This window comes from Pantherophis guttatus, chromosome 1 (assembly GCF_059756535.1).
Source record: "Pantherophis guttatus breed Tessera chromosome 1, ASM5975653v1, whole genome shotgun sequence".
NCBI lineage: Eukaryota > Metazoa > Chordata > Lepidosauria > Squamata > Colubridae > Pantherophis > Pantherophis guttatus.
In genome coordinates this window covers 143,165,819-143,193,203 of record NC_142063.1, presented here as the reverse complement: position 1 = coordinate 143,193,203, position 27,385 = coordinate 143,165,819, and the positions used below count along the sequence as shown (strand labels likewise).

The 27,385-nt window shown below is 38.2% G+C and overlaps 1 protein-coding gene across 3 annotated transcripts in view; it reads left to right on the top strand.

The window, feature by feature from the left end:
* Positions 1-24,194, top strand: part of PRPF40A (pre-mRNA processing factor 40A) — a 43,581-nt gene extending 19,387 nt beyond the window's left edge. For 2 of the 3 annotated variants that reach the window (XM_034425181.3, XM_087881885.1), the window contains 22 exons: positions 5,180-5,254; positions 5,337-5,447; positions 5,746-5,866; positions 7,852-7,876; positions 9,194-9,490; positions 10,410-10,518; positions 11,216-11,280; positions 11,385-11,549; positions 12,529-12,637; positions 13,083-13,233; positions 14,529-14,662; positions 14,997-15,111; positions 15,269-15,360; positions 15,558-15,674; positions 16,177-16,314; positions 17,012-17,107; positions 18,208-18,294; positions 18,394-18,490; positions 18,587-18,648; positions 20,201-20,329; positions 20,853-20,915; positions 22,916-24,194. In XM_034425181.3, the coding sequence (XP_034281072.1) occupies positions 5,180-5,254; positions 5,337-5,447; positions 5,746-5,866; positions 7,852-7,876; positions 9,194-9,490; positions 10,410-10,518; positions 11,216-11,280; positions 11,385-11,549; positions 12,529-12,637; positions 13,083-13,233; positions 14,529-14,662; positions 14,997-15,111; positions 15,269-15,360; positions 15,558-15,674; positions 16,177-16,314; positions 17,012-17,107; positions 18,208-18,294; positions 18,394-18,490; positions 18,587-18,648; positions 20,201-20,329; positions 20,853-20,915; positions 22,916-23,008 (2,451 nt within the window). In that variant the 3' untranslated portion in view covers positions 23,009-24,194. Of the gene's footprint in view, positions 1-5,179; positions 5,255-5,336; positions 5,469-5,745; positions 5,867-7,851; positions 7,877-9,193; positions 9,491-10,409; positions 10,519-11,215; positions 11,281-11,384; positions 11,550-12,528; positions 12,638-13,082; positions 13,234-14,528; positions 14,663-14,996; positions 15,112-15,268; positions 15,361-15,557; positions 15,675-16,176; positions 16,315-17,011; positions 17,108-18,207; positions 18,295-18,393; positions 18,491-18,586; positions 18,649-20,200; positions 20,330-20,852; positions 20,916-22,915 lie in introns of all 3 variants that reach the window. The other variant, XM_087881884.1, reaches the window with a different exon arrangement.
* Positions 24,195-27,385: the final 3,191 nt, after the last annotated feature.

Genomic DNA, 27,385 nt, shown 5'->3' with positions numbered 1-27,385 from the left:
ACAGCAAATGATCGAGGCAGCGGTTCAAAAGTCATTGGCCACCCGTTCGGGTCTTTCCAGTCGGCATGGATCGGTGAGAGAGGTTTCCCCCTGTTCGGCGGACCCCAGTGACGAAGGATGTTCTCATTCTGTTCGCTCCGTTTCTCCTACTTCGTCCCACTACAGTCATCCTTCAGCCTGCATCGACGAAGGAGATCCTGCTTCTGACCTGTCGGAGGATGAGAACCTTCCTCCCGATCAGCCCACTTTCACAGGCCTCTTTCCTCAAGCCTTATTCAAATCATTGCTCTTCAAAGCGGTTAATACGGCCCGTCTATCCTCTACAAATGCGGATCCTCCCCCATCGTCTTCCTCTGGTTCCTTGGACCCTATGTTCGCGGAACCAGCTAGACCCATAACATCCGTCCCTACTCCTCCTCTCTTTCTGGACGTCGTTAAACGTCAGTGGGAATCTCCGGCTTCGGCTCCCCTTCCTTCGGCTAATGACAAAAGAAACTTTCAAGTATCCTCGGATCTGGAGACTCTTCTTCAAATTCCTTCGGTGGATGCCCCGATTGCAGCTCTTCTTCCTAACTCCAATGTTCCGGGCGAGCCGGACGAGGGTTTCCGTCCTGATGAACGCAGATCTGATCAAGTTCTTCAAAAGGCCTTTCAAAGCTCCTCCTGGGCGATTAAAGCTACTACTACAGCATCCTTCTTTAATCGTACAACGTTACTTTGGTTGCGCCAGTTACAAGACAAACTAGCCCCCGGAGATTCTCGTATCAGACAGGACCTAAATAAAATCGTAGCTGCCGTACAATTTTCAGCCGACTCCACTCTTCACGCTGCTAGGTTTTCTGCGAAATCTTTGGCTTCGGCGGTCACAGCTCGGCGTTTGTTGTATCTCCGTCACTGGCAGGCGGATGCCAGACATAAGTGGCGATTGGCTTCGGTTCCCTTTAAGGGCACGAAGCTTTTCGGGGATGCCTTAGATCCCTTCCTCACAGAGACCAGGGACAAGAAGAAGGTTTTAGCGGCTGTTTTCCGGCGAGGAGCGCCCCGTTTTTCACCTTACCCCTCTCGTTCCTACTCCAGAGGTGCGGATGGGGGGTCCTCTTCTTCCTTTCCCTTTCCCAATGTTAGGAGAGAGGGGTATTTCAGCAGGCAGCGGGGTTCCTCTGATAGATCATTCAGAGGACGTCCCTTTAACTTTAAGCGGCCCTTTCGAGGGGGAGGAGGTCGTTTCTCCCGTCGCCGTCGCTGATTGCTCTTCGGATCCTCCCATTGGCGGTCGGTTGGGTCTTTTTGCCGCTGTCTGGGAAGAATCCACCTCGGACATGTGGGTCCTCGCCACCTTAAGATCTGGGTTGGCCATTGAATTTATTGCCCCCCCCCCTCACACCTTTGTCTGCTGTCCGATTTCTCGTAATCCAGTCAAAAAGTTCCGTATGGATTCATCGGTTCAGCATCTCCTGACTATCAGGGCTATTCAACCTGTCCCTTCCGGTCAGGAAGGTTCGGGATTCTATTCAAGGGTGTTTCTTGTTCCAAAATCATCGGGGGGGTGGCGTCCCATTCTGGACCTCAAACGTTTAAACAGATACGTGGCGTACCGAAAGTTTAAAATGCAATCATTAAAATCTATTCTAGACGGCGTTCGGAGGGGCGATCTCCTCTCTTCCATTGATCTCACCGAGGCCTACCTTCATATTCCTATCCTCCCTTCCCATAGACGGTTTTTGAGGTTTTGTTATGACGGAGCTCACTACCAATATAGGGCTCTCCCATTTGGCCTTTCTTCGGCCCCCCGCACCTTTACGAAGGTGTTGTCTGCCTTGGCGGCTCAGCTCCGTCTTCGTTCAGTCCGTCTCCTCTGTTATCTAGATGATATTCTGTTATTGTCTCCTTCTGTACAGCAAGCTGCCTTAGATATTAGTCTGACGGTTAAGACCCTGGCGGCTCACGGTTTCTCTATTAATTTGGAGAAGAGCCATCTCTCCCCTTCCACTAAATTAGTACACTTGGGTGCACTGATTGACTCTGTTCAGGGCAAAGTTTTCCTTTCTCCCGATAGACAAGCTAGTCTGAGACAGTTGATTTCCCGGGTTGAGGGGAGTCGGGTGGTTTCCCCCTATGTCCTATCTCAACTTTTAGGTAAGATGATATCGGCGATTGCTATTGTTCCCTGGGCTCAACTTCACGCCAGGGAACTCCAATGGTTTCTCTTGCCCTTGCAGAAGGCCGGCAGAGGCACTTCATCGAAGCCGATCCCTCTCCCGTCTGCGGTGCGAAGATCCCTTCGGTGGTGGCGCTCCCCGGCTCTCTCGGCGGGTTGCTTCTTCCTCGAGCCCAAGAGGGTGGTGGTGACGACAGATGCCAGTCTTCTGGGCTGGGGAGCTCATTGCCAAGGTCAACTGGCCCAAGGGACTTGGTCCCCTTCGGAAGCTCGGCATCCCATCAATTGGCTGGAACTGAAGGCTGTTTACCTTGCCCTAAAATCATTCCGTCACCTGATCTCCGGAACCCACGTCCTTGTCCTCACGGACAACGTCGCCGCGAAAGCTCATTTGAACAAACTGGGGGGCACCAGGTCGAAATCTCTTCTAACCCTGGCAGTTGCGTTGGGGATCTGGTCAGAGCGCCACCTGTGTTCCCTTCGGGCAGAACACATCTCCGGAGTGCAGAATGTTCAAGCGGACTGGTTGAGTCGCCGTCAAATAGACAACGCGGAATGGCGCCTCCTTCCGCTCCTCTTTCAGGAACTGACTCTTCGCTTCGGCCGTCCAGTGATCGACCTGTTCGCGACTCACGAGAACTCTCAACTTCCGCTGTTCTTTTCACGGTACCCTCATCCTCGAGCAGCCGGTGTCGACGCTCTTCGGACTCCTTGGCCTTCGGGCCTTCTGTATGCTTTCCCCCCTACGGCCCTCCTTCCCAGGGTCATCCGCAAGATTCTATCCGAGCGAGCGGAAGTGATCCTTGTGGCTCCTCATTGGCCTCGGAGACCCTGGTTTGCGGACCTCGTGTCCCTATCGGTGACCCCATCGTGGCGCATTCCTCTCTTGGGCAACATTCTCACACAAGGCGCTCTGCAGCACCCGGACCCGGCCTGGCTCAATCTAACCGCCTGGAGATTGAGCGGTGCACTTTGAGAGAGGTACAAATCCCGGCTGATGTTGCGCATACTTTGCTATCCTCACGACGGCCTTCTACGGAGCGGATTTACTCGGCCACCTGGCGGAGTTTCTGCAACTGGTGTGGCCAGGTCGGTATCTCGCCTCTTCAACCGTCAATTATTCATATTCTGATGTTTCTACAGAAGGGCCTCTCCCAGGGCCTTTCTCCCAACACTCTCCGCCGTCACATTGCTGCTTTATCATCAGTACTTACCTGCGGCTCCTTGTCATCTCTGGCTCATCATCCCTTGATCCGCCGATTTCTTCGGGGAGCGAAGAATTTGTGTCCTCCTATTCTGCATCGCTATCCGACCTGGGATCTTCCTCTGGTTTTACAGTCTCTTACGTGTTCCCCGTATGAACCACTGCGTACTACCAGTCTCAGACTTCTTACCTGCAAGGTAGCCTTTCTGGTGGCAATCACTTCGGCTCGCCGCATATCTGAGCTCGCCGCTTTGTCCACCCGTTCGGACCTTTGTGTTTTCCATGCTGACCGGGTGGTGCTCCGTTTAGACCCTACTTTCGTGCCGAAAGTCAACACAGTTTTCCACCGTGCTCAGGAACTGGTTCTTCCAAATTTCTGCCCCCGGCCCGCGCATCCGCGGGAACGTCGTTGGCATTCTCTCGATGTCCGGCGGGCTCTGCGAATATATTTGAAGAGGACGGCTCCCTTCCGTCGTTCGGAGTCGCTTTTTGTCTCCTTCTTACCTACTTCTCAAGGCAGTAAAGTCTCTCCTTCAACCATCGGTCGTTGGATCCGCCAGACTATTGCCTCGGCCTACGATGTTAGATCTCTTCCGCGCCCTTCAGGTTTGACGGCTCATTCCACCCGCAGCGCGGCTACGACTGCAGCTTGGGCTACACAGGCTTCCTTGCTGGAAATTTGTAGAGCGGCCACGTGGACTTCTCCGAGTCCCTTCATCAGACACTACAAACTCGACCAGTTTGCGTCAGCCGAAGCCTCGTTTGGTCGCCGAGTTCTGCAACGAGTGGTTGCTGGAGAGGACAATGCGGTCCAGCGTGATCCCCCCCTATCTTCGGGACAGTGAACTTGGGTATGTCCCACGCTGGCTGCTGTCTCCACTCTCAATGGAGAAGGATCGTTGGTCTTACCTGATACGTTCCTTCTCGTTGAGTGGAGACAGCAGCCAGACCCTCCCTTTCTCTTCTTCAAACTGGACTCCGCATTTCTATTGTTTTTTTCTGTCTTTGGTTTCGTCTTGGTCCCACACACCGAGTCTGTCTTCCAGTCTTCGCCAAAGCTGGCCTGCCCGGCAACAGAGGCGGGACTAGGGAAAATTGGCAGGCTCAGTCCTTCAAGCTGATTGGATGGGCACTACCCACGCTGGCTGCTGTCTCCACTCAACGAGAAGGAACGTATCAGGTAAGACCAACGATCCATCTCTGAATAACTGCCATTTTGTAGATTGGGTTATATTTCATTGCGCGTAGATTTGAATCAGAAACAAGGTAGATCATAAAAATATGATTAACAGAGATGGCATAGCGTGTCTTATGATCTTGAAATGACAGATTCCTTTATATTGAATATGTCAGAGAATGTTCGGTAAGGTTTTGTTCCAATTGCTATGCTTTTCAAAATCCAACTGAGAAGTTGGACCATTAACTCATAAGATTTGGTCTTGTCCTATTGGCACAAACTGCCATCATCAATTTATTAATATGACTGGATAAATAACTCTGTAATAAACAAGCATGCATCCCTCTTGATTACATCCCTAGCATTTGGAATCTATCAAGACAACCACATAATGAACTTTTCATTGGAACTATTTAAAAGCATTGTATAACACCGAAAGAAATACATTGGTTTATAGTGACATTATTATTATTTTTTTGTTAATATCTGATAAAGGCTTAAAAAGCAATGTGATCAAAACCTTTGCTTTTTCAAGGTACAGAAATAAAATTAAGGAACAAGGTTATCCCTTTTATATCTTGAATAAAAACATAACTGCATTTCACTGGATTAAATTTTAATTCATATTTTCTTTATTTAGCCTACACCTCCAGTTTGTGCGGTGCAACAAGCCACTCCAACCAATAACTCTACTAATGAAGAGCCCTCAAAACAGGTTTCATGTTTTTCTCTTAACAGTTTTGTTATACTCTATCTTAAAATCCCAAGACAGAAATAGAATGTTCTATTTTCCTTAGAAATCTACGTGGTCAGAGCATAAGTCACCAGATGGGAGGACATACTATTACAATACTGAGACCAAACAGTCTACCTGGGAGAAGCCAGATGATCTTAAAACCCCTGCAGAGGTAAAAGAAGCAACTGAAAATGTAATTATTTAACTATCCATGTCTCACTAAATGAAAAAGAAATATTTACTATTAAGAAAAATGTTCCTTTCGATGTGCAATTCTAGTATCCTAGTCTTTATATTAATGCTGCATTAGGCAGAGAATGACCAAAGAATTTTATTTCATGAAACGAATTTTGTGTAACTTGTATCTTTGCAATTTTGCATCTTCATCCAAAGATTCTGAAAGCATTTTACTACATTCATTTTTGTATTATAGAATGATTTCTGATATTGTGTTGTTTCCCCTTCCTTAGCAATTGTTGTCAAAATGCCCATGGAAAGAATACAAATCTGATTCTGGAAAGCCTTATTACTACAACTCTCAAACAAAGGAATCCCGTTGGGCAAAACCCAAAGAACTTGAAGATCTTGAAGGTAATTATGATGTTTTATCTTCAACATAAGCTTTATAGATTGTGGCAATTCCAGTTAGGGAAGGTAGGAGATTCAGACCATATAATGAAATAATCTAAGATATTTTAAATGTTTTAGAGGAATAATTGGATAAATTATTGTTGACAAAAGATAAAAAGGATACAGTCACCCTCAGTAACTATAGAGGAACAACCTGTTGCACAGAACCAGCAGCAATTCTCAGACAGCAGTTCTAAAGGATCTTAGGCAGTGATCTGTTTTTACCATTTGAGACTGGAATTGGTAGGAAATTCCAAAATTGTACCAAAATTATTACTGATTTATACTCTATAGCTCATACGTTAGTGTTAAGATGAAAAGATCAAAGAAGTGCATTCTTTAAATATAATGTTCATTAAGATTTTGGACTACAAAAGTAAACATTAATACAAACTAAACTTGGAAAAAGAGAAAAGAATAGAAAAAAGAATGAAAAGTGCAGGAAAAAAGAAAAGGAAAAGAAAAGATATAATGAAGAAAAAGAAAAATATATAAAGAAGTGATTTCCAACATTCATCACAAGTATTAACAAATTTACTAATTCTTCATCCCTTTATGGTTACAAATATCTATTCATCCCATCCCTTATCTGTGAGCAAATTCATAAAACATCAACTTTTCAGTCCTGGTCTCAGCAAATAAAGCAATTAAAAGATTGCTAGAACTTTGCAGAACAATGTTTTATTTTAACCTTAATCAAATAAGCCATTTTACATTCCTTCCTTTTACCTCTAACAGTTTTAATCTTTAAGTCCTACAAATGTTGTAGGACTTGATTTCTCTTTAATTCTTCTTTATCCCATTACACAGATTCCTGTGTGATGAGATAAAGCCTGTTTTGGTACTTTCTCTGCTATGTCAGATTAAATTTGGTTCCACATCTGTGGTTCCTTCATTAACACCTTTTAGAATAGTGCAGCCATAGAAGCAGATAATCATTATTGACATTGTTGATGTTGTAGTTACTAATTTTTGGCTCTGTTCTCTAATATTTTTGATGTTATAACATTTTATGTCATTTTGTAAGTCCCACTGTTAACTGACATCTAGAACATGCTTGTATTTTTTCCTTACTGCTTAGAATTTTTGGTCCCCTTTAGTGTCTAGTATCCTAAAATCATAAAGTAACTTAATCTTTGGTATGATTTACAATAGCCAGGATAGCCAAAATAAGTCTGTTTCTAATGAGAAATTATTTTTATAGTTAATTCCAAAATCTTATGGTGAAAGTCAGTGTTCCAAATTCGTTAAATTCCTTAAGTTGTTTATAACTTTAATATATCAAAATCTTACTTAGCTTTTTGCTGTCTATTTTAAATTAAGTTCTTAAACTTCTAATTATGTTTTCTTTTATTCAGAACTAAAGATAAATTTACCCAATGAGTTTTCAAATGTTCCAAAAATCTCTAATAGCTTTAAGTTAATAGGTAATTTTCAAAAGTGATTAGACAGCAGGACTTGCAAATTTAGGGTCATTATAATGCTCAACTATGGTTGTGAACAAAATGGTTAAATCCTTTGTTCCCTGGCATTCAGACCTGTGGAAAATCACTCTCCTGCTATCTGCTTGTGAAGAGCAGTTATCCAGAACACATTTGAGTGATCTCTTGTCCTCTTTTTATCTGGAGAGGTTCCAGAATAGTGGTTTACTCACTGGTTCTTTGGTCTTTGCCACGGTCATTGGCTTAGTTTTTGCGAAGATGTCTTCAGTTCACCATACCTCCGCCAGAAGTCTGACGTCTGTATTTTTAAAATACCTTTTGTGTTCTGTCATCTGAAAAAGTTATTCATTCATTCATAAAACACTTTTGACATATAGGCTATACTATATTTTCACTTAAAAATAAAAAAAGTGATTTTTCACATGCAGAATGTTTTCGGGTCTATCTCTAAAATGATATACAATATCTTAAATATATAAATACTTCTTTGTTCTTCTTTTACAGCAATGATTAAAGCAGAAGAAAGCAGGTATGCTTACAAAAACTTTTCTTAAATATGTCTTTGTACTTAAACTAAAATGCAGTCAAAACTGATGAAAAGATTAATCCATTTTAAAAACCTTTTTGGAAGAGGAAAAGTAGAGATTAAATACAATATCTCGGAAAGTACTTAGGTAATTATATATGTAGCATCAAGGTTGAAACCAGTATGTTGAACTACATTCCGAAAACAATTGACAATCTTAACAGGATTTGAAACAATGCTAGTACTATATCATTCCTGGTTTGCATCCCAGCAGCTGAATTTTACACAGTTTTAGCTTCTCAACCTGCTGATATTAATTGTTCAGTAACTGATGTAAAGAAAGAATGGATGTTCCTGGATATTCATTTCTAAGGAAGTAATTGATATTTCCCTAGAAAATGATTCAGCCTTTTCATAAAATTAATTAAAATGAATGCATGTTGACAGCAAATTACAGTATTGTGACCTCTTAATTTTGAGGAACATAGCAGTCACAATCTGAGGCTTTTCCTATTGATGTGTTCCTTAAGTCTTAAAAACAATAGAAAAGGGGTTTCGGAAGTTTGAATTATGAGATTTACCTCCTGCCAAAAAAACCCTTAGCACGAGGCTGCAAGGCGAACCATAACCAAAAATGGAACACCTGCCTATATAAATTTTAATTTAGAAATCATTTAATTAAATATGCACAAATAATGTATGTTAGCGACTAATTTTTATAATTTGGAAGGAAGAAGCTTGCCTCTCCGTTTTATGTAAAAACAAGTGTGGAAGTTGTAAGTTTGAATGTATAGGGAGACTTTGCCCTGTCTTAATGAGTGACTTTAAGAATATCCAGTGAAATTGATGAGCAGATTAGGAATAATAAAAAGCACATTTTATCTCAGGTGTGATTAATTAGTAGTGATTTGCACAGAATATGATTTTCATTAATGTCTTGAATAGCTTTTAAAGTATTAAGAAGTATATTAATTGGCAGCTCTATTAATAACTAATAGCCTTGTTTACTAAATTAAGTGTGCTGGGTTGATATTCTATTTATAACTGCAGATACATGGAATTATATGTGATAGAACAGCCTGCATTTCATTAGACTTTTAGTAGAAATTTTTAAGGCATTAATGCTGTCAAACACCATGGCTTGCCTGTTCTGAAGGAGATGCAGAAAGATAGAAGCTGATGCTATCCCTGTCTTGTAAATCAGTTACAAATTGGACTTTTCATGGGGGAAAGTTATTTACAGATGTGCAGTGGAAAATATGATCTTTGAGAAATTGGCAGGATTTTTAGAACAAAAAATGATTTCTATTTCTATAACAGCAAATCCGAAGAATCTGCTCCAGTTTCATCTGCTGCGGTTGCACCAGGGATTCCAGTTGCTGCTGCCAGTGTTCCTGACATACCAGTACCTGTACCGTCAGCCCCTGTTGCTCCTGCTGTGGCCTCAGCTCCAGAATCAGAGCCTTCCGCTGTGGCTCCAATTATAGAAAATGATGCTGGAATAGCTCCTTCAACAGATGAGCAGGTACAGCCAGTGGCTCCTTCTGTTGTACAAGAACAGAGCATGGAAGTTATCACAAACTCTGTGGAAGAAACGCCAAAGCAAGAATCCTTGGAGTAAGTAATAGTTCTTAATAACCTCATCTCCTATTATTTTTCAAGAGAATCTTTCATTGTTTGGGAGAAAAAGTGGGTTTCTTTTCTTTAAAAAAATGGAAGAAGAAAAGACAAGAAAAGTACTGTTGTTGTTTTTTTAGTTATTAACTTCTAGTACCTTTAGGGGCTTGTCATCTTAAATTGTGCAGGAGGAAAAGATAGCCACAATGGAGGCTTGGTTAAATAGATTATCTTTTAATTTCTTTTCCACTTCCTGTAGCAAAGATAAGAGGGAAAAGTTCCCAGAATATCTTTCATTTATTTTTCCTGCTAGAGAACCTTCTTGTGAAACCTGGAATCTTTTTCTTACAGGCTTGTTTTTCCAACTCTGGGTGTTATACATGGTGTTTCTTTATATTGCCATTTCTGACCCGAATTTCATCTCATTTATGATAGACTATATATCCAATGAACAGAGAGCAACTTGCTAGGCCCATGCCATTTTGTAATAGCCTGAAGAATTGGACAGACTTAATTTATAATGAATTAAATGATTAAATCTTTTGAATAATGAATTCTTCATGGCAAGAATATGTAATTTGGATTGTCTCAGGGGCCACTTTAAGCTTTGCATAACATTGAGAACTGCACTCCAAAAGTGGGAGGAGCCAAAACTCAAAGGGGGCTGATTTTGGAGGATAGGCTTAAGGGACACACTAACTTTCTTAAGAGTGCTCATTTAAGGGACATCTAGTGTATCAGTTGTCTAAGTGAATGATGCATGTCAAATGTATTAATATATTTGGAACTATCCTGAAATGGTTAACTAGCTATTACTTTTGAAAGGGCATCAGCCTAATATGATTACTGCCTCAGTAGATATTCCATTTAATTAATGTTGCTATTTGTTAAAGTAACCAACTTTTTTTTTAATTGATAGTGTTGTACTCAAAAAGGAAGAAGAGGAAGCCCAACCGGTTAAAAAAACTTATACTTGGAATACGAAAGAAGAAGCCAAGCAAGCATTTAAAGAACTATTGAAAGAAAAGGTTTTTATACTGAGTCAACTATTCTTTAAATTTCAAGAATTACAAATATAATTGATTAGGAGAGTAGCTGATTTTTGTAAGAACTTGAGTAACATTCATGCAAAAATAAATACCAAATACTTTATCTAAACAAGTGGATTTTATAAAATGTCCTGTAAAAATCCATGGGAAAAAGATTTTTTAATATGGAAATTTCAGTTCATAGGCAAGGCAGTTATAGGTTTTTAAAGTTTCAGGCAGATAAGTTGGGATAAGAAAGGGTTAGGTGTGTTTAGAATTTTGGATATTCTGCTTAATCATGATTTCATTCTTGGTGACTGCTGAAACATAACTGCTGAATCAAAAAGTTAATGTTTTCTGAGTGATAGTTTTAATACCTTTAAAAACAAGAATTGGGAAATAAGTATTCTTGGGCTTGCTTTTTCTAGAAATGTGAAGGATTCTGTGACATCACAGTGATATAAGTGTGTTATACATGATATTTGTCATCACTATTATATAACTTTTTCTGGGAAAATATATTAACTATATTGGGTTAAAATGTATTATCCTGAGTGTAAAATATCAAGCCAGATAACTTATTTTCCTTTAGATAACAGAAAATTACATAAGATTAAGCAGTTCTTTTTAAGCTCCTCACTTGTGAAAACAAAATGTCAGTTCCAGAACTTGTGTGATTTATCTTATATATTCACAGCGTGTGCCATCCAATGCCTTTTGGGAACAAGCCATGAAAATGATCATTAATGATCCAAGATATAGGTATCACGAGATTATTTTATTTTCATTGCAAAAATGACTAATTTTATTTTCAATAACCTAGATATAAAAGGGCTAATTTTAGTTGATGTTTCCTCAATTTGCAGCGCTTTGGCAAAATTAAGTGAGAAGAAGCAAGCCTTTAATGCTTACAAAGTCCAGACAGAGAAAGAAGAAAAAGAAGAAACAAGATTAAAATACAAAGAAGCAAAAGAATCTTTTCAGCGTTTCCTTGAAAATCATGAAAAAATGACATCAACAACCAGATACAAGTAAGATTAGCTAATATATAGTCCAATGCTAAAATCTTAGTATCATGGCTGAGATCTTTCCTTAGGAACTCTATGTCTGCACACAGATTGCAATAACTACGTAGGATAGGCTGGTGGGAATGACAGTACAGGTAGTCCTTGGGTTACTATGACAATTGAGACAAAGATATGTATTACCAAATGATGCAGTCGTAAAGCAGGTCATTGCATGTCTCCGTTGCTTAGCAACTGAATTCTGGTACTCCTGGTTGCTCTGTAGGACTGCAGGATTCATTAAATGAAAACTCTTGTGATCATGGGAGGCAGGAGCCGCAGGCAAGCAGGTTGATGGATGAGGGCTACAGGCTTGAGAGGGTGCCAGAGAGCATGGGGCTTGCTGTTGCATAGAGTTAGAGATGGTAGACCTTAGCAATGACAGCCTTCAGCAGTCTTTGCCCATTGCAAGGCCTCGATTTCAGGCCAAGCAGTGGACAGAGTGCTATCCTGTTGGTAAATAAATATTTCCAGTTTTAGTTGATAAGGAAATTGAAGGAAAATCTTCGGATTGAATTAGAGTAGGGGTCCCCAAGCCCCAGGCTATGGCCCACAGCTGGGCCTTGAGCTGTTTGAAACGAGCCGTGGGACTGGTGGGGTGAGTGCACATGCGCATCCCAACTTGCGCACGCTCCATTCGTGCGGAACCATCACCCCACACCACCCCCAGCCAGTTTGCAAAGCTGGATAGTTTGGGAAACTCTGAATTAGAGGTAGAGAAAATTAAGAAGAACAATAATACAAATATTAGTGGTTGATGTTCAGAATACTTTTCAGATTTGTGTTAACTGCATATTGGTTCCTTTTTATCAAGAAGAAAAAAATAACTCGATACTAGTTTAAATAATAGAAGGAATAAGATGCTGGTAGTTATCAAGGGAAAATGTAGTCAAAATAAGATGTTTTTAATAGATTTATTATGTGATTTTTGTATTCCTGTATGTAGAAAAGCTGAACAAATGTTTGGAGAGCTGGAAGTCTGGAATGCAATTTCTGAACGTGATCGCCTTGAAATTTATGAAGATGTTCTATTCTTCCTGTCAAAAAAAGAAAAGGTAATTGATTATCTTTCTAACCTAAACAAAAAAAAATCTGTGTTGTACTCTGGGATAATAATGTCTACCGTATTTTTAAACAATATATTTGAGATTCGGGGAGTAAATTTCTGTCCTGGTTTTGCCATAAAAATGCCTAATGTTTTTAATTATTGACTGATAGAATTTGTTTCTTAAATAATTAACAAAAGAAGAGAAAACTTGATGTTCTAGTGTTGGATTTTTCTAGAAAGGAGTCAAATTAAAAAGCCTGGTAGTTCCTTGCTAAGATTAACACTTATCACCTTTCCCTGCAAAGAGGGATTTTTATAGAATTGAAAGTTCAGGCCAAACCACAGAAATAGGGTGCAGTTGTTCAGTATTTGTGCATGTCTGTCATATCAATTATGGGCAATGCTGCATTTTAGGAAAACATCACTATTTTTTATGTCTGTCTTTTTTCCAGGAACAAGCCAAACAGCTAAGGAAGAGGAACTGGGAGGCATTAAAAAACATTCTGGACAATATGGCTAATGTCACTTACTCTACTACATGGTCAGAGGCTCAGCAGTATCTGATGGACAATCCTACATTCGCAGAAGACGAAGAACTTCAGAGTAAGGATAATCGTGTTTTACCTTTCTATAAAAAAATAAACTTTTAATTGATAATAGCAACTCATCTATTAAAACTGTTAAATCAAAATTATAATTGAAAGCTTCTGCAATAAGTTTACCGTTCCATTATAACCACACTCTCAAAATCCTCTCCAAAGAGCTGGGATTTATCTACCATGGATTTGGACAGTGATTTGTATAGAACTGAGTAAATATTTCCCTGTCCCCCCAAAAGCTGCCTCTTTCAGCAAAGCTTGCTTCTGTTGGTGAAGATATATAGTTTGGAATCCACATATAGAGATACAGTTTTAAACTTGCGATTGTGAATAAACACATTTATTTGTATTAAGAAATTATTTTGTTCTGAGTTAAATAATTAGCATAGGGCAAGTATAGAAATAAATACTGTATCTGTCCAGTTTCCAAGAGGAATCGTGAATAAACCTTGCCAATACATATGAATAAGACAACTAGGTAGGCATTTTCAGGACATTGTCATTTAGTTTTTAGAACCTCTGTGTCACATAATTTTTGCCTTCATAATGGTATGAAATAAATCCATTTTTTCATTACCATAGTTTAAAAAAGGCCCCTAGATTGGGAACATAGGATTTGAATTATAGATGAAGTTATAGAATAAATTGCATGTTTATAATTTTGAAATCTCACTTTTAATCCTGAAGTCAGTTGGTTAAAAAATCTAGTCTTCAAGTTTAAGGCTGAAAGCTATTTTTCTTTTGAATACCGGTACTTCTTAACTGTGCTTTCCAGCTAAAATGGCTTCTAATGTGGGGTTTTTGCTGAAATTATTATATTCTGAAATCAGTTTGTAAAGAAGTGACTACTTGTTTGTTTGCCTAAGACATTTCTTTTAAGGTGGCTGTTCTGGACCAACTGGTTTACTTCAGATACACAGAAACAATAAAAATCAATTTTGCCACATTTTGATACAGATCCTTCTGTATTAATCTGCCTTTGCAAGTCCATGAATCAAAAGTTAAAAGACTTTATTTTATATTATATCAGATGTACTGAATGTTGTGCAAGTGCCATTATAAAATTAGGCCACTTTGGGATACTTGGAATTATCAATTTCACGGTCACAGAGTTTTGTATAGCTCTATATTGCAGTGTTTCAGCACCCTATTTAGAGTGAGATAACATTAACTAGCTTAATATTTACAAGCACAAAGAAAAAGTGTGTGTGTTTGAAGCTTGGGGAAGATCACAAACCAAACGATTTATATTTTAAGTGACATATTTAATTTTATAAAAATGTACTCCTATTTTTGTAGATATGGATAAGGAGGATGCATTGATCTGTTTTGAAGAACACATAAGAGCACTGGAAAAAGAGGAAGAAGAGGAGAAGCAGAAAGGCTTACTCAGAGAAAGGCGACGACAGCGAAAAAACAGAGAATCTTTTCAGGTTACTGAGAAAATGTTAACTTCTATTTAGTACCAACTTCAGAGCTTTCAGATATTTTAAGTATCAGCTGGGTAAAAAAAATCAGCAGCTGTTCTGATTCTGAGCATTGTGAATATTTCAGTGATCTTTCTTTGACTGCGTGGAAAATTTCTTCCAAGATTAAAAGCTGGAGGAGGAATGCTGGGCAAGAGAGATTTTAGTACATTGGAAGAGCTAACTGATTTGACTTTCACATTAGAAGTTCTTTATGCTTTTTTGGGATTGTAAAAAAGGACAGTGTCTGGCTTTTTAAAAATTTAATTACAAGATTCCCTGTTTTCCACTTTTCCCCCAGATATTTTTGGATGAGTTGCATGAACATGGTCAACTGCACTCGATGTCATCCTGGATGGAGTTATATCCAACTATTAGTTCTGATATTAGGTTTACTAATATGCTTGGTCAACCTGGTAAGTGTACCCTCTCTTGCTAAGAGATTGGGCTAAGTAATGTTTGGATAATGTGTGTGAATATTTTTGGCATTTCTTACATTGCTAAGAAATGGAGCTTTTTGAATAAAGAGAGCTCGTGACCCATGTAAGATCTCTTCCCCCCCCTCCCCTTTAGGTTCAACAGCACTGGATCTTTTCAAGTTTTATGTTGAAGATTTAAAAGCCCGCTACCATGACGAAAAGAAGATAATCAAAGATATTTTAAAGGTGAAGTAATGTACATTCTTAAATTAGGAGAAAAGCAGAATTTTTAATCCAAATTTATTACATTTATTTCAAAATCTGCTAGTTTTGAAAATAGTAGTATTGTATTTGTAATGCAATACTAGTAGTAGTGCATTACAAATATTTGTTTCTGTGGGATTCCTGTATTTTCCAGTATTATCAAAAACGTTGTATTGCAGGATAAAGGATTTGTAGTTGAAGTGACTACTCCTTTTGAAGACTTTGTAACGGTCATCAGTTCCACTAAAAGAGCTACTACATTAGATGCTGGAAATATCAAACTGGCTTTCAATAGTGTAAGTTTTTTTTAAATATATATCAATACATGTTAACACTATTAGATATTGATTGTGCCCAATGTTATTAAATAATATTAGTCTCTAGTGTCAATATATAAAATCGGTATTGTTGAATCTAAAGTATAAATTCTTCCTCAGTGATGAAATATGCACTCAGTTGGCTATTTAGGTAATGCAAGATCTTGATTTAACACTGAAATTCTAATGCTGAGAGTTCAGAGGTCGTCATTTCAGATACTAGTCTAGCGGAAGACCAGGCCAGTGGTCCCTGTTTTGTCTGAACAGGTAAATGAAAGTTTGCACAATCCTGCAGACCAGAATTTAATCTGAAACGTATTCTTGCAATGCCAAGCTATTGTTTTGTAGATATATCTGAACAACTTCTATATATGGCAAATGATAAGAAAAGTGGTTTGCAATGATATTGCATTATGACTACTTTCCCCTTTTTTCCTGCAATGATCCTTTCATTTAATGGCCCCTTGAATCTTTAATGCAGTTGTTAGAAAAAGCAGAAGCCCGTGAACGTGAGAGAGAGAAAGAAGAAGCTCGCAAAATGAAACGAAAAGAGTCTGCTTTTAAAAGCATGTTAAAACAAGCAACACCTCCCATTGAATTGGATGCAGTCTGGGAAGATGTAAGCATGTCCTACAGCATCTTGATTTTTTTTTCTTTTATTTTAAAAATTAAAGAACTTTTTTCAACTATTTTAATTATTTAACCTATTACTGGAAAATGACCTTCAAGAAATGTATGGTAGTGTAATCAGTAGCAAATCTTTTCCAAAGTATAAGAGGAGTGATAATAGAAATATTATCAAGGAATGTAATTTAAGTATTTTAGGGAATAATTCAGAGAAACAATAATGAAATGGAGAAATTCTCAGTGGTGTTCTTAATATAAAAGGGTGACGGGTGTGTTTCTTTATGAGGTACAGATTTCTTTTATAGTCATAGGTTTAATATTCATAGAATGATAATATTGTTACTGCTATTATTGCTGAAAACAAAATTTTGTTGCTGATGTAATAGTTAATGCCACTTTATGAATTGCTGTCTAAATTCTTAACCTTCCATTTTCACCAAGGTAGCCTTGTGTAAGATGCAGTTATGGTAATAAAAAAAATCAATAACTTCAGAAAATCTATGATTTACCTTATAATGTTCCAATGGAAAACAAAAGACAAGAGTTGGATGTATGCAAATAAATTCATGTGAAATGTGAATTAATAAACAATTTCTTTGGGGGCATGTTTTAAAAACCAAAACATTTTCTTTTTGGGAATACATTGCTTCATAAATTTGCATTACTAATATAATTCCTTTTTGATATAGATTCGGGAGAGATTTGTAAAAGAGCCAGCATTTGAAGACATCACTTTAGAATCAGAGAGAAAACGAATATTTAAGGATTTCATTTATTTACTGGAGGTAACGTCTGACATACCAGTTTAACACAATATTTTCTAATAGATTTGTACAAGTTCTCAAAGAATGGTTACTTTATAATGTTCACTGAAGAGTATTATAGCTATGTTAATACAGTTGAAACTGGTGGACGTGAGAAAGATCTTCAAAGGGCAGCTGTGGAACAAGTCCAGAAAAATGTGGGCTGGCCAACTTCAGCCAAGGCATTGCTCCGTGGTGGCAGGAAACCATAGAACGTGTTCTAGGAATTTCCCAGTCCTTTATTCTCATGCATGATTTTTCACTTACACATTGGTGATACTTTACATTTTTTACAATAACATTATCGCGGGCCAAATAGCAAATGGGGTCATTTTAAACCCTAGGAATATATGTCAGTTTGAGCATACTACTGGTGATTGATAGTTATCTTCATGAGCACTAGAGTTTTGCAAATTCTTTGAAAAAAGTGCTTCAGATTTCACTTGGAACATCTGTTCTTCAGCCTTTAATACAGCTGTGTCTTTTTCTGCACTGGCACAACTATCTCAGAAGCTGTTCTTGGCAATTTGTGGTTGTGCACAATCACTTCTTCGCCCCACCCCCAACACCCCTCACACACACCCAAAAGTGCAAGAGGATACCAGCTACCATGTTTCCCCAAAAATAAGATCCTGTCTTATATTTTTTTGAACCCTGAAATAAGCGTTTGGCTTTCTTGCCATGCGCTCAAAAGCCCGATTGGGCTTATTATGAGGGGATGTCTTATTTTGGGGGAAACGGTAGATTTATTCTTCCTCCTGCAAAGACTGCTGTAGAAAGGGTCTAAGAAGAAGTTCCTGGCAGGCTGTGGCAATATGATAAGTGCTGAAATTTTTTCAAGCAGAATAGTTGTTCTTCAGTCTCTCTCCTAGTAGATTTGCTGAGACTTTGGGGGGCGGGAGGAGTGCAACACTGGAATAAGGTCTATGTAGACCATAAGGGAGGTTTCCAAAAGCTTCCGTTACTGCCTCTCTGTGATTTAGGCAAGTAGTATAAGAAAGCAGCACTTTTGATAACTAGTTTGATAACAGCAAACTATTTGCTGTTTCAAAGCAATAATTCTGATTCTTTTGATGTTGCAGCATGAATGTCAGCATCATCATTCAAAGAACAAGAAGCACTCTAAAAAATCAAAGAAGCATCATAGAAAGAGGTCTCGCTCTCGTTCGGTAAGGCCTTTGATAACATGCTACAGGGAACTCATCTCAAAAGCTATCTTTAAAAGCTCTTGTATGTTAAGCATACTTTTTTTTTTTATTTCTTTAAAGGGCTCAGAATCCGAAGATGACGATAGCCATTCAAAGAAAAAGAGGCAACGTTCAGACTCACGCTCAGTTTCTGAACGCTCCTCCAGTGCAGAATCTGGTATTTTTTTCTCTAAATCTTGGCTGGGAGGCGGTGTGTGCTAAATTTCAACAATCTGATTTCCCTTTCATTTCCTAATTTGTTTTGCATCAATAGAGAGAAGCTACAAGAAGTCAAAGAAACACAAAAAGAAAAGCAAAAAGAGGAGACACAAGTCTGTGAGTATTTCTGTTTTGCATCTTTCAGTATGAAGGATTTTCAATATCTTCTATTTTCTAAGTTTTAAATAACGGTTATGCATCTGTCTCACAGCTTGTTAGTATGATCAGCAAATGTATGTATTTATTTATACATGCAATTTAGGTAATTGCCTTTGGTGGTGCTAAGCAATATGCAAAGATTAAAACCAAAAAAATCATAACATTAATAGTAAAATCAATTTTAAAAACATGAATGTATCACATGCCTGTGTTGGAAGAACCATTAGTGCTTTAGTGACTAAAAAAAATACAAAACATTCAAGCAAGCACACTTAACTTCCGGACTCAAGTGCCTGTGAAAATATTTAGGTCTTTAAAGCCTTAAGAAAGACAAACAGGGTCAAGGCCATCCCAAAGGCAGGCACAGTAACAGAGAAGATGACAGGATCTGGAATATGCCAACTCTGCTCATTCTGGTGGGGTTGACAGACAGGTGGCCTAATGCTAATAGATAATACTGCAACCAAGGATTAGGGTTTGTTTTTAAATGAGAACTTGGATTCAGTTCAGTCTTGTCTTGTGGACCTATTTGCAACAGCATTGCTGCATATTTAGGTTGACTGTCACCTATTTCAGCTTACACATTAGTAACATAGAGGAATAAGCAGTACCATTTTTATAACGGTTGTGGCCAACTTCAAGCCTTGCATTTTTTTTCCTCCTCCTTTTGTGAACTAGAATTTCAGTGTGGCAGTGCTTAATATGTCAGGTTACTGAGCAAAGGGAAAAAGCCAAAATTTATACTCTAGTTAGCTTGACTTGATATCTACGGTTAAGATAAACTTCAGGATTTGATGTAATTCTGAAGAATTAGTGGAAGTCGGAAAGTTTAATCCAACACAGTTTTACAGCATTAGTTTGGAGCACATGGAAATTATTTAGACAGAGTATGTTTATTTATTTATTTAATTATTTATTTATTTAATTTATTTAATTTATGTCCCGCCCTTCTCCCCGAAGGGACTCAGGCCGAGAATTAAAATAACATGCAATATAAAAGTTAAAATAATTAAAAATAAATTAAATTAAACGGCCGCCCCAATTTAAAACCCTTAGCAATACAATTAAAAACTCCTAAAATCTATTCAGGCCAGGCTGAAATAAATTTTATTGCTGAAATAAAAATGTCTTCAGGGCCTTACGGAAAGTGCGGAGATCCAGAATCAGCCGTATTCCGGGAGATAGCTCGTTCCAGAGGGCGGGTGTTTCCACAGAGAAGGCCCTCCCCCTGGGGGCCGCCAGCCGACATTGCTTGACCGACGGCACTCTGAGAAGGCCCTCTCTGTGAGAGCGTATTGGCCGGTGGGAGGTTATCGGTAGCAGCAGGCGGTCTCGTAAATACCCTGGCTCTAAGCCATGGAGCGCTTTAAAGGTGAGAACCAACACCTTGAAGCGCAGAGGGTTCACATTTTAGAAGAATCTTGGGGTAGTACACTGGAAATTGCAGTAGATTGCTGTTTGCAATATATTGCTGCTTTTGATTTATATTCTTTTATTTTATTTTGCACAGGATTCCCCGGAATCGGATGCAGATCGAGAAAGAGAGAAAAAAGAGAGAGAAAACGAAAAAGAAAGAAGTAGACAAAGATCTGAATCTAAGCATAAATCGCCACCTAAGAAGAGACCTAACAAAGATTCTGTAAGTTTGTTTTATTTTACCAAGTTCAGTATATTAATGACTGCAACATTTCTGAATTATACATGGTTTCTGGAATACTATTTCCATTCCATAACCACAGTTTACTTTGATCACACATGAACATCCCATGAAGCATATAACAATCTTTGACAGTCTTTAGTGTGGCTTGCTGCCTGTGCCTTGCTCAGAGTATGTGCGTGCTTGCACATACACACACACACACACACACACACACACAGAGAGAGAGAGAGAGATTTATTTCTAGCAAGTTGGAGAAAATATATGAATGATGCTGGGGAAAAGGCTTGCAAAAATCAGCCTGTTTGTTTCATCCCTGCATGCAAATTACTATCAACACAATCGGCCAAATAACTGTTTAAAAATCTCTAATAACACAATTGGTAACACAGCAGATCCTTTTTGCAAAATCCCTTTTCCATAAAACACATCATCACCCTGTTTGATGGGCTGGATAAAGTGCAATTTGCATAAGGAAGGTCATTCTGGCATGTTTTCTTCCCAGCACAATCCTGCAACCAACAGCGTTCGATTACAAGAAACATCAGAAGAAGCAGATCAGATTCGGGTAAGACCAGATATATTGCATTTGGTGTGGTGTAGTATGGTGGGGCGTGAGAACAAAAAGAAATGAAGTTTGCACATACTTTTTATAAAATGCAATTTTTGAAAGATCTCAGAATATTTAGTTCAGTATGTTTGAACGGTCAATATTTGGAGACTCAATGAAATCTGTTCAAATCAGAGATTTAATCGAAGAGGAGGAGGAGATAAGGTCAGTTTATACAGGCATTTGCCAAAAAATGAAATTTCTGTAACATCTTTTATGTCAACACATATAAAATGACACGTATTATTCATCTGAATAATAGTATAAATGTTTATTATATCCTTCTAATTACTATATTTTTGATATGCAGAATGGCACTTGAAAATAACTCCCCCACCCCCCACCCCCAAAAATTAAGGTTACAGATGACCTAGATGAAAACAAGACATGTCCTCAGGAACTTTTACATAGGCTATTGGATATGTAATTATCAGAAACAATGTTTATTTGAACATGTGAATGCCTTTGTAAGGTTAACTTAGACTAATAATTGGGGATGTGGGACGGATAGTTTGCAGTGTGAAAGTTATTTGTGCGAAATTAATTTTTTTAAAAAATAATGCTGGCAGAACTCGGTTAAGTGACAGTACTCAACTGAACTTAAGTTGATCTAAATAGCCAACTAGGATTAGTCCCAATTAATACATAAATAGGAGTTTATCTGAAGGGTCTATAGTTTTAAATTGACAGTTCCAATTATCATTTTTTCTGATTGATAATTCTAATTTTCCTTACATCTTGGATTGAGGATTCAAAGATCACCTGATCTGTTTCATCTGGCTGTGAAGTGTTGATAAACTTTGACTTAGATGACTAAATGAGAATTTTAAGCAAGTTGTATTTTTAATATTTAAAATGGATATTTAATAATAGTTAAAGGGTCACTAAATCTTCATCTGAGAAAACAGAACAGTTTAGTGCTGTTATGCCAGTAACCATTCCTGATGGGCTATTTGAAAAAATACTTTGTGACTTGCCTTAGGGAACATGCAAAGAATATCATTAGTTTTTTTAAAGAAAAACTATTGGATTGGATGAATCAGTTGTCTATTTTAAAAAAAGACTATTGGATTGGATGAATCAGCTGTCTATCAATATGAGTCTGCTTAACAGAATGGATTCTTCTGTTAATGTATCACAGACTGATAGGTATTTTGAGTGCCAATTTTGGGTAGGTGCATTTGAAGATGAGTAGGAAAATAGCATTAGACTACTCAGTGTTAGGCACAGCCTTAAAATTGCTTCTTAAATTCTGGTTGTATCCAGATTATCCCTTCACATTCTCCATTTGCATAACAGGAAAATATATTTTGTTTAGCACAGAATTTTATAGAAATAATTTTGCAGTAGTTTTTTTCCCCCCACCATCAAACAAGTATGAAATCTGTATTACCTATTGGTAACCAAATTGCATTTCTTAATATGGAATTTGTGTGTAGCATAAGAGGTACCGCCCAATAAAATCAGTCCTGGGAGATGAGGGTTACAGGGTGGGCTGGGCAAGAAAGGCGGCTGGTCCCTGATCTAAAAGGAATTGAATCAGGAGTGAAATGCTACCGGTTCGGACCGGATTGTCCGATCTGGTAGTGATGGTTGCTGCTGGTTCAGAGAACAGGTAGCAAAAATCCCTGCTCACCCCATGCCCAGCTGAGCCACACAATCATCAGAGGCTTTTTTTTTACTTTTAAAAGCATAATCATCAGAGGCTTTAAAAAAAAAAAAAGGCAAAAAAAATGTGTTTAAAAGAAAACAAAAGCCTCTGACCATCAGGCAAATCAGCTGGGATCATCAAAGCCTTTTAAAAGTATTTTTTTGTTACAACCTCTTCAGCCAAAGAGGTTGTAGAATGCAATGTTTTATCTTGGCTGTACACCGCCCTGACTCCCGCAGGAGAAGGGCAGTATAGAAACAAAATAAAATAAAATAAATAAAATAAATTTGTCATTATCTGTTTGCAGGGTAATTGGGATACCTCTGGTAGTGAATTAAGTGAAGGTGAACTTGAAAAACAAAGGAGGACCCTCTTGGAACAACTGGATGAAGATCAATAAGAAATATTTATACCAAATATGTTTACAAATTTGATTTAATAAAGATATAGATGACTAATTTCAGGAAATGGATTCCAATGTTCTGAGTTACAGTGGCATAATTGTGGCTCTTCGGTTCCCTTCCATAACTAAATATTTGACACAGGTAGCAGTTTGGCAAAGACGGTGAATATTCAGGATTCAACCTGAAGTCCTATTTCTTATCATCTAGATAGCCTGTATATATCCCCCCCCCCCCATGTACCGTTCCAATTCTTAAGACAGCACATTAGGATGAGCAGAAAAGCTTTTTTAAAAAAAAAAATCTTTAAAATAGTGGCTTGGAAAAATATTTAAGCCTTTCAGGCCTCTCATCTCTAAAATGGCTCACACTCAAAAGTCATTAAATTCTTTTCCTTGTCAAAGAAGCTCCAAGCGCAGGTGCACCTGCCCCTCCTGAAAAGAAGCTTGGTTATTTTCTTGCCGTTCCAATTGGGTTGGGTGGTTACTCCTTTTCAAAGAGAGGAAAGGAAGAGGGAAGATGCTTTTTTTCTTGTTTTGATTTATGGTAATCCAGGAACCGGTGTTAGGTTTTTGAGAGTTACCCTTCTGGCCAAATTGATGATGGTGATTTCTATTGAACACTGACCGTAGGTTGAAATGTATACAAGAGCTTTACTCAGAGCTTAATTTTTAGTGTTAAGTTTTAAAACTGTGAAAACTAGACGATTGGTGGAAATCCTATTAGGCCCTTAATTATAAATCTGGTAAAATATACTTACAAAATATCATAGCTATCGCTTTTATTAGAGGAGCAAAATCTGGAATATTTAAAACAATTGGTAGAGGGCATTGTTTCAGCAAATCACAAAATCAGACTGTAAATTAATTGCAATATGTTGCCTTAAGGACTTTCCGAAGAATGTACCACCAAATTTTGAAAAGCAGTTGCAATACTCTTGTTTAGAAAATCAATGTTGATGTAATATTTTTCTTTTTAAGATATGTTGATCGGATGTTTAAAACTTGTTTTCCTTTCATTCTGTTCTCTTCCTTTGTACTAAATAACTTCTATCTGACGTTGATTTGATGAAGTACTATCTACCTATTCATTCAGGAGTATTGACTACTGTGGTACAGACTAAAATCTTTCTGATTTGAATATTTTTGTACATTTTTATCACTTATTAAACCTTGTCTTCTAGTGTGTACTAGTATTTTTCCGTTTTATAAAAACTTATGTAAAGTTGACACATACCAATTTTACATTCTCTCACTTGTTACTTTGAAGAGTGCATGTAGAAATACATTTCTCTAGTATAATCGTTCTAACGTATGTTTAATAATAGCAACAGAAAAGGCCTCTTCAGGATATATCATAGCATTAACATGGAATATTTTATGTGATTATTTAATATAATGATGTTACTTCAAAGTTGATTTTTCACTATAGTAATTATAAGTCTTGATATTTCTTCAACTTTCTAAGAAATAAGATTTTTAGAATAAGTTGCATACAGTCAGTCATTCTGATTACATATATTAATTTAAGTAAAAGTGAAATTAGTTTGAACCAGTGGTCACACCAAAGGTGTAAAAAACGTCAGTCGGGCACTTCTGTTGCAAGACAATGTGAGATGTGAATGAAAACAAACTCCAGCAGATGTATCTCCTGCAGTTCAATTGCTTCGACAACTGTTCATGATATGCACCAAACTCATCTTTGCTTAAGATGTAATCTGATCATTTAGTGACAGTTATATTTGTTCCTCATCCATTGGTTCAGATAAAATCATAGTGCCATATTCAGAAAAGGACAAGGTACTGGGAAATATATTGTTGCAGAATGATGCTATCATGATTCTGGTGATAAGTTGTAATTATTCTCCAGGTTCTGGATCGTTGATGTAGAACATGATGGAATCATAATATATATTTTGCTAAACTTGTTAAAAAAACCTATTTTGAAAAACTGTAAGTGTTGTCAGCTAGTTTAAAATTCCGTAGTAGTAACCAACAAGAAACAGACAAAAAAAAAGCCGCCCATTATATTAGATGGCTCATTGTGACTAAAATACTCAGGTTTATATTGAGACTAGAATCCTATCCCAAGAAAACAGATCAGAGCTTCTCCCTCCCCCACCCCCATGCAGTAATATTTATGTAAAATACTTTTATTACTTTGCATAATTTACATGAAGGAACATGTTTCTAAGTAAATATTAATTTTTAAAGCATTGTCTTTATTTTTCCATTAAAAATAAAATGCTATAAATATAACACCGTTTCTTAATATTTCTCCATATCTATGCAGGTTACATGGTAACTCAAATTTTCAGTTTATGGAGCCATTATATAGAAATGTGTTTTTGTCTTTTGTAAAGTGTCTTCTATTCTTCCTTCAAAAGAGGTGAGCAATGTAGCAGAGCTTTTTCCTTTGTCGTACATGGAAGTTCTGCTGTGGCTCAAGGACATTCTTAACTGGGATTATTCCTCCCACTGCGAAGCCAGGCAGGATCACTTACGACAGAATCAGCTTGCTAGTTCTTTTTATCCTGTCTCTGCCTACAAGCAAATTTCCAGAAAAACGTTTGACATAATTTTTGACTTTTCTTGCAACTTTCTTTTCTCTCTGATGCCTGTAATCAGGAAGTTCTATACTCTCCCTGGACACATCAGGGAAAGTTGGTGATTGGGTTTGCCATTCCTGGACATGGCCCTTTAAGAGAAACAAGGGCATGCTGGACCAGATTGCTCTCCTACTTACCCAAAAGGCCCTTTTTTCACAGGTGCACAATAGATAAGAGGTTAGGTTTCTTACAGCAATGGGGTTCACAGGAGTCAGTCTCTGGGAATCAAGGAACTCGGAGATTGAAGGAAACATTCCTTATGGCACCACATCAGGGGAGGCATTCAGGCTTCTGTAGTAGTTCAGGCAAGGAGACATTCCTGTGCTTATCCCCTTGGATTCCACCATGCCCTCAATGTTCTGAGACCCTAGCCATTCAAGGAACCTGACTGCATGGTTAAGAGTATGGTGGCCACTATCTTGAAGAGATCCAAGAGAGGGAATGGCTTTTTGCTCAGTCTCTTCACCACTTGCCAACAAGCTAATTTGAGAAGGGAAAAACAATGACTCCTAGGATGCTGGGCATAGATCCTTGAGTATAAAGTCAGGCTTTTATCATCGAGAAGGGAAAGCTAGTCCAGGAGGTATAGAGGTATGTAAGAAATTCAGTCCAATCCATTTTCCATTGAGCCACTTTCAGATTCTGGGTAACCCCAGTATTTCTTGGAGTACTATATATAACACTTTGATCCTAGATAAATTGAATCAGGAAGATGAAAAATATATTCTGCTGCAGGCAAACAGGCCCTGGCTCTAGCCATGTTCAAGTCTGTTCCTGTCACCTTGTGATGTCACTGATTGCAAGAGACCAGCTAATAACTCCAAAGATCCCTGCAATGGATGCAATGGCATTTTTTGAAAGAGCTCATGAGACCAATATTTTGACAAAGAAGTGAGGGCCATATCTACTTAGCCAATACTTTTTTTGGAGATGACTTCTAGTGAGATACACTAGTGATAGACTGCCAAGGCAAACTGGCCAAGATTGGAATCTCCACTATCCTAGTCTAGGCCAGTTTTACAAAGTTCTCCATGTCAGGAGACTTACATTTTAAAATCTGGAACAAGGCTAAGTCCAAATCTATTTGTCTCTTAAGGGCAGCAATGTCAGAAAGAAAATGTTTGTCCTTCTGTCCCTAATGGAAAGAAGGGCAACGTATTAGCTCCTTCCCCCATTCTCGTCACCCTCTTTTCATCCCCTATTTAAAATCAGCTACAAAGGAATCTGGCCCCCACTTTAATAATCTACCAGCTGTTTTTTTAATTACAGGTATCCATGTGACTGAGTAAGAAAAAGGTGCATATTCAAGTAAAATGGTGATTTTTCTTGTCTAATGGGTTTCTTTGGTCTAACACAGTGATGGTGAACCTGACAGGTTTGTCACAGATGATGCTACATTTTCAGTGACATGTCAGCATTCACCAGCATCTGACATAGTTCTCAAAAGCATGCCCCATTCTTGTGTGATTTTTGGAGGCTGCCGAGGCTGTGCAAGAATGGGACCTCTGGCCCCTCCAGAAGTTACACAAGAGGGCCATGCAAGTGCCTTTGAAAATTGTGCGAGAATGGTGTGTGCTTTTGCATGGTTTTTTGAGGCTGCAGAAGCTGAAAACATTCTTCAAAGCTGCTTCAAGAAAGAAGGCCTGGTGCAGCCTCAGATAGGCTGCAAGGGCTTGTGCACAGAAAGAATACCACATGAAGGTAAGTAGTATGTGGCAAATCTTAGAGGATGCTTGACTGTGGAAGCAATTACACCATTCCCCAAGAC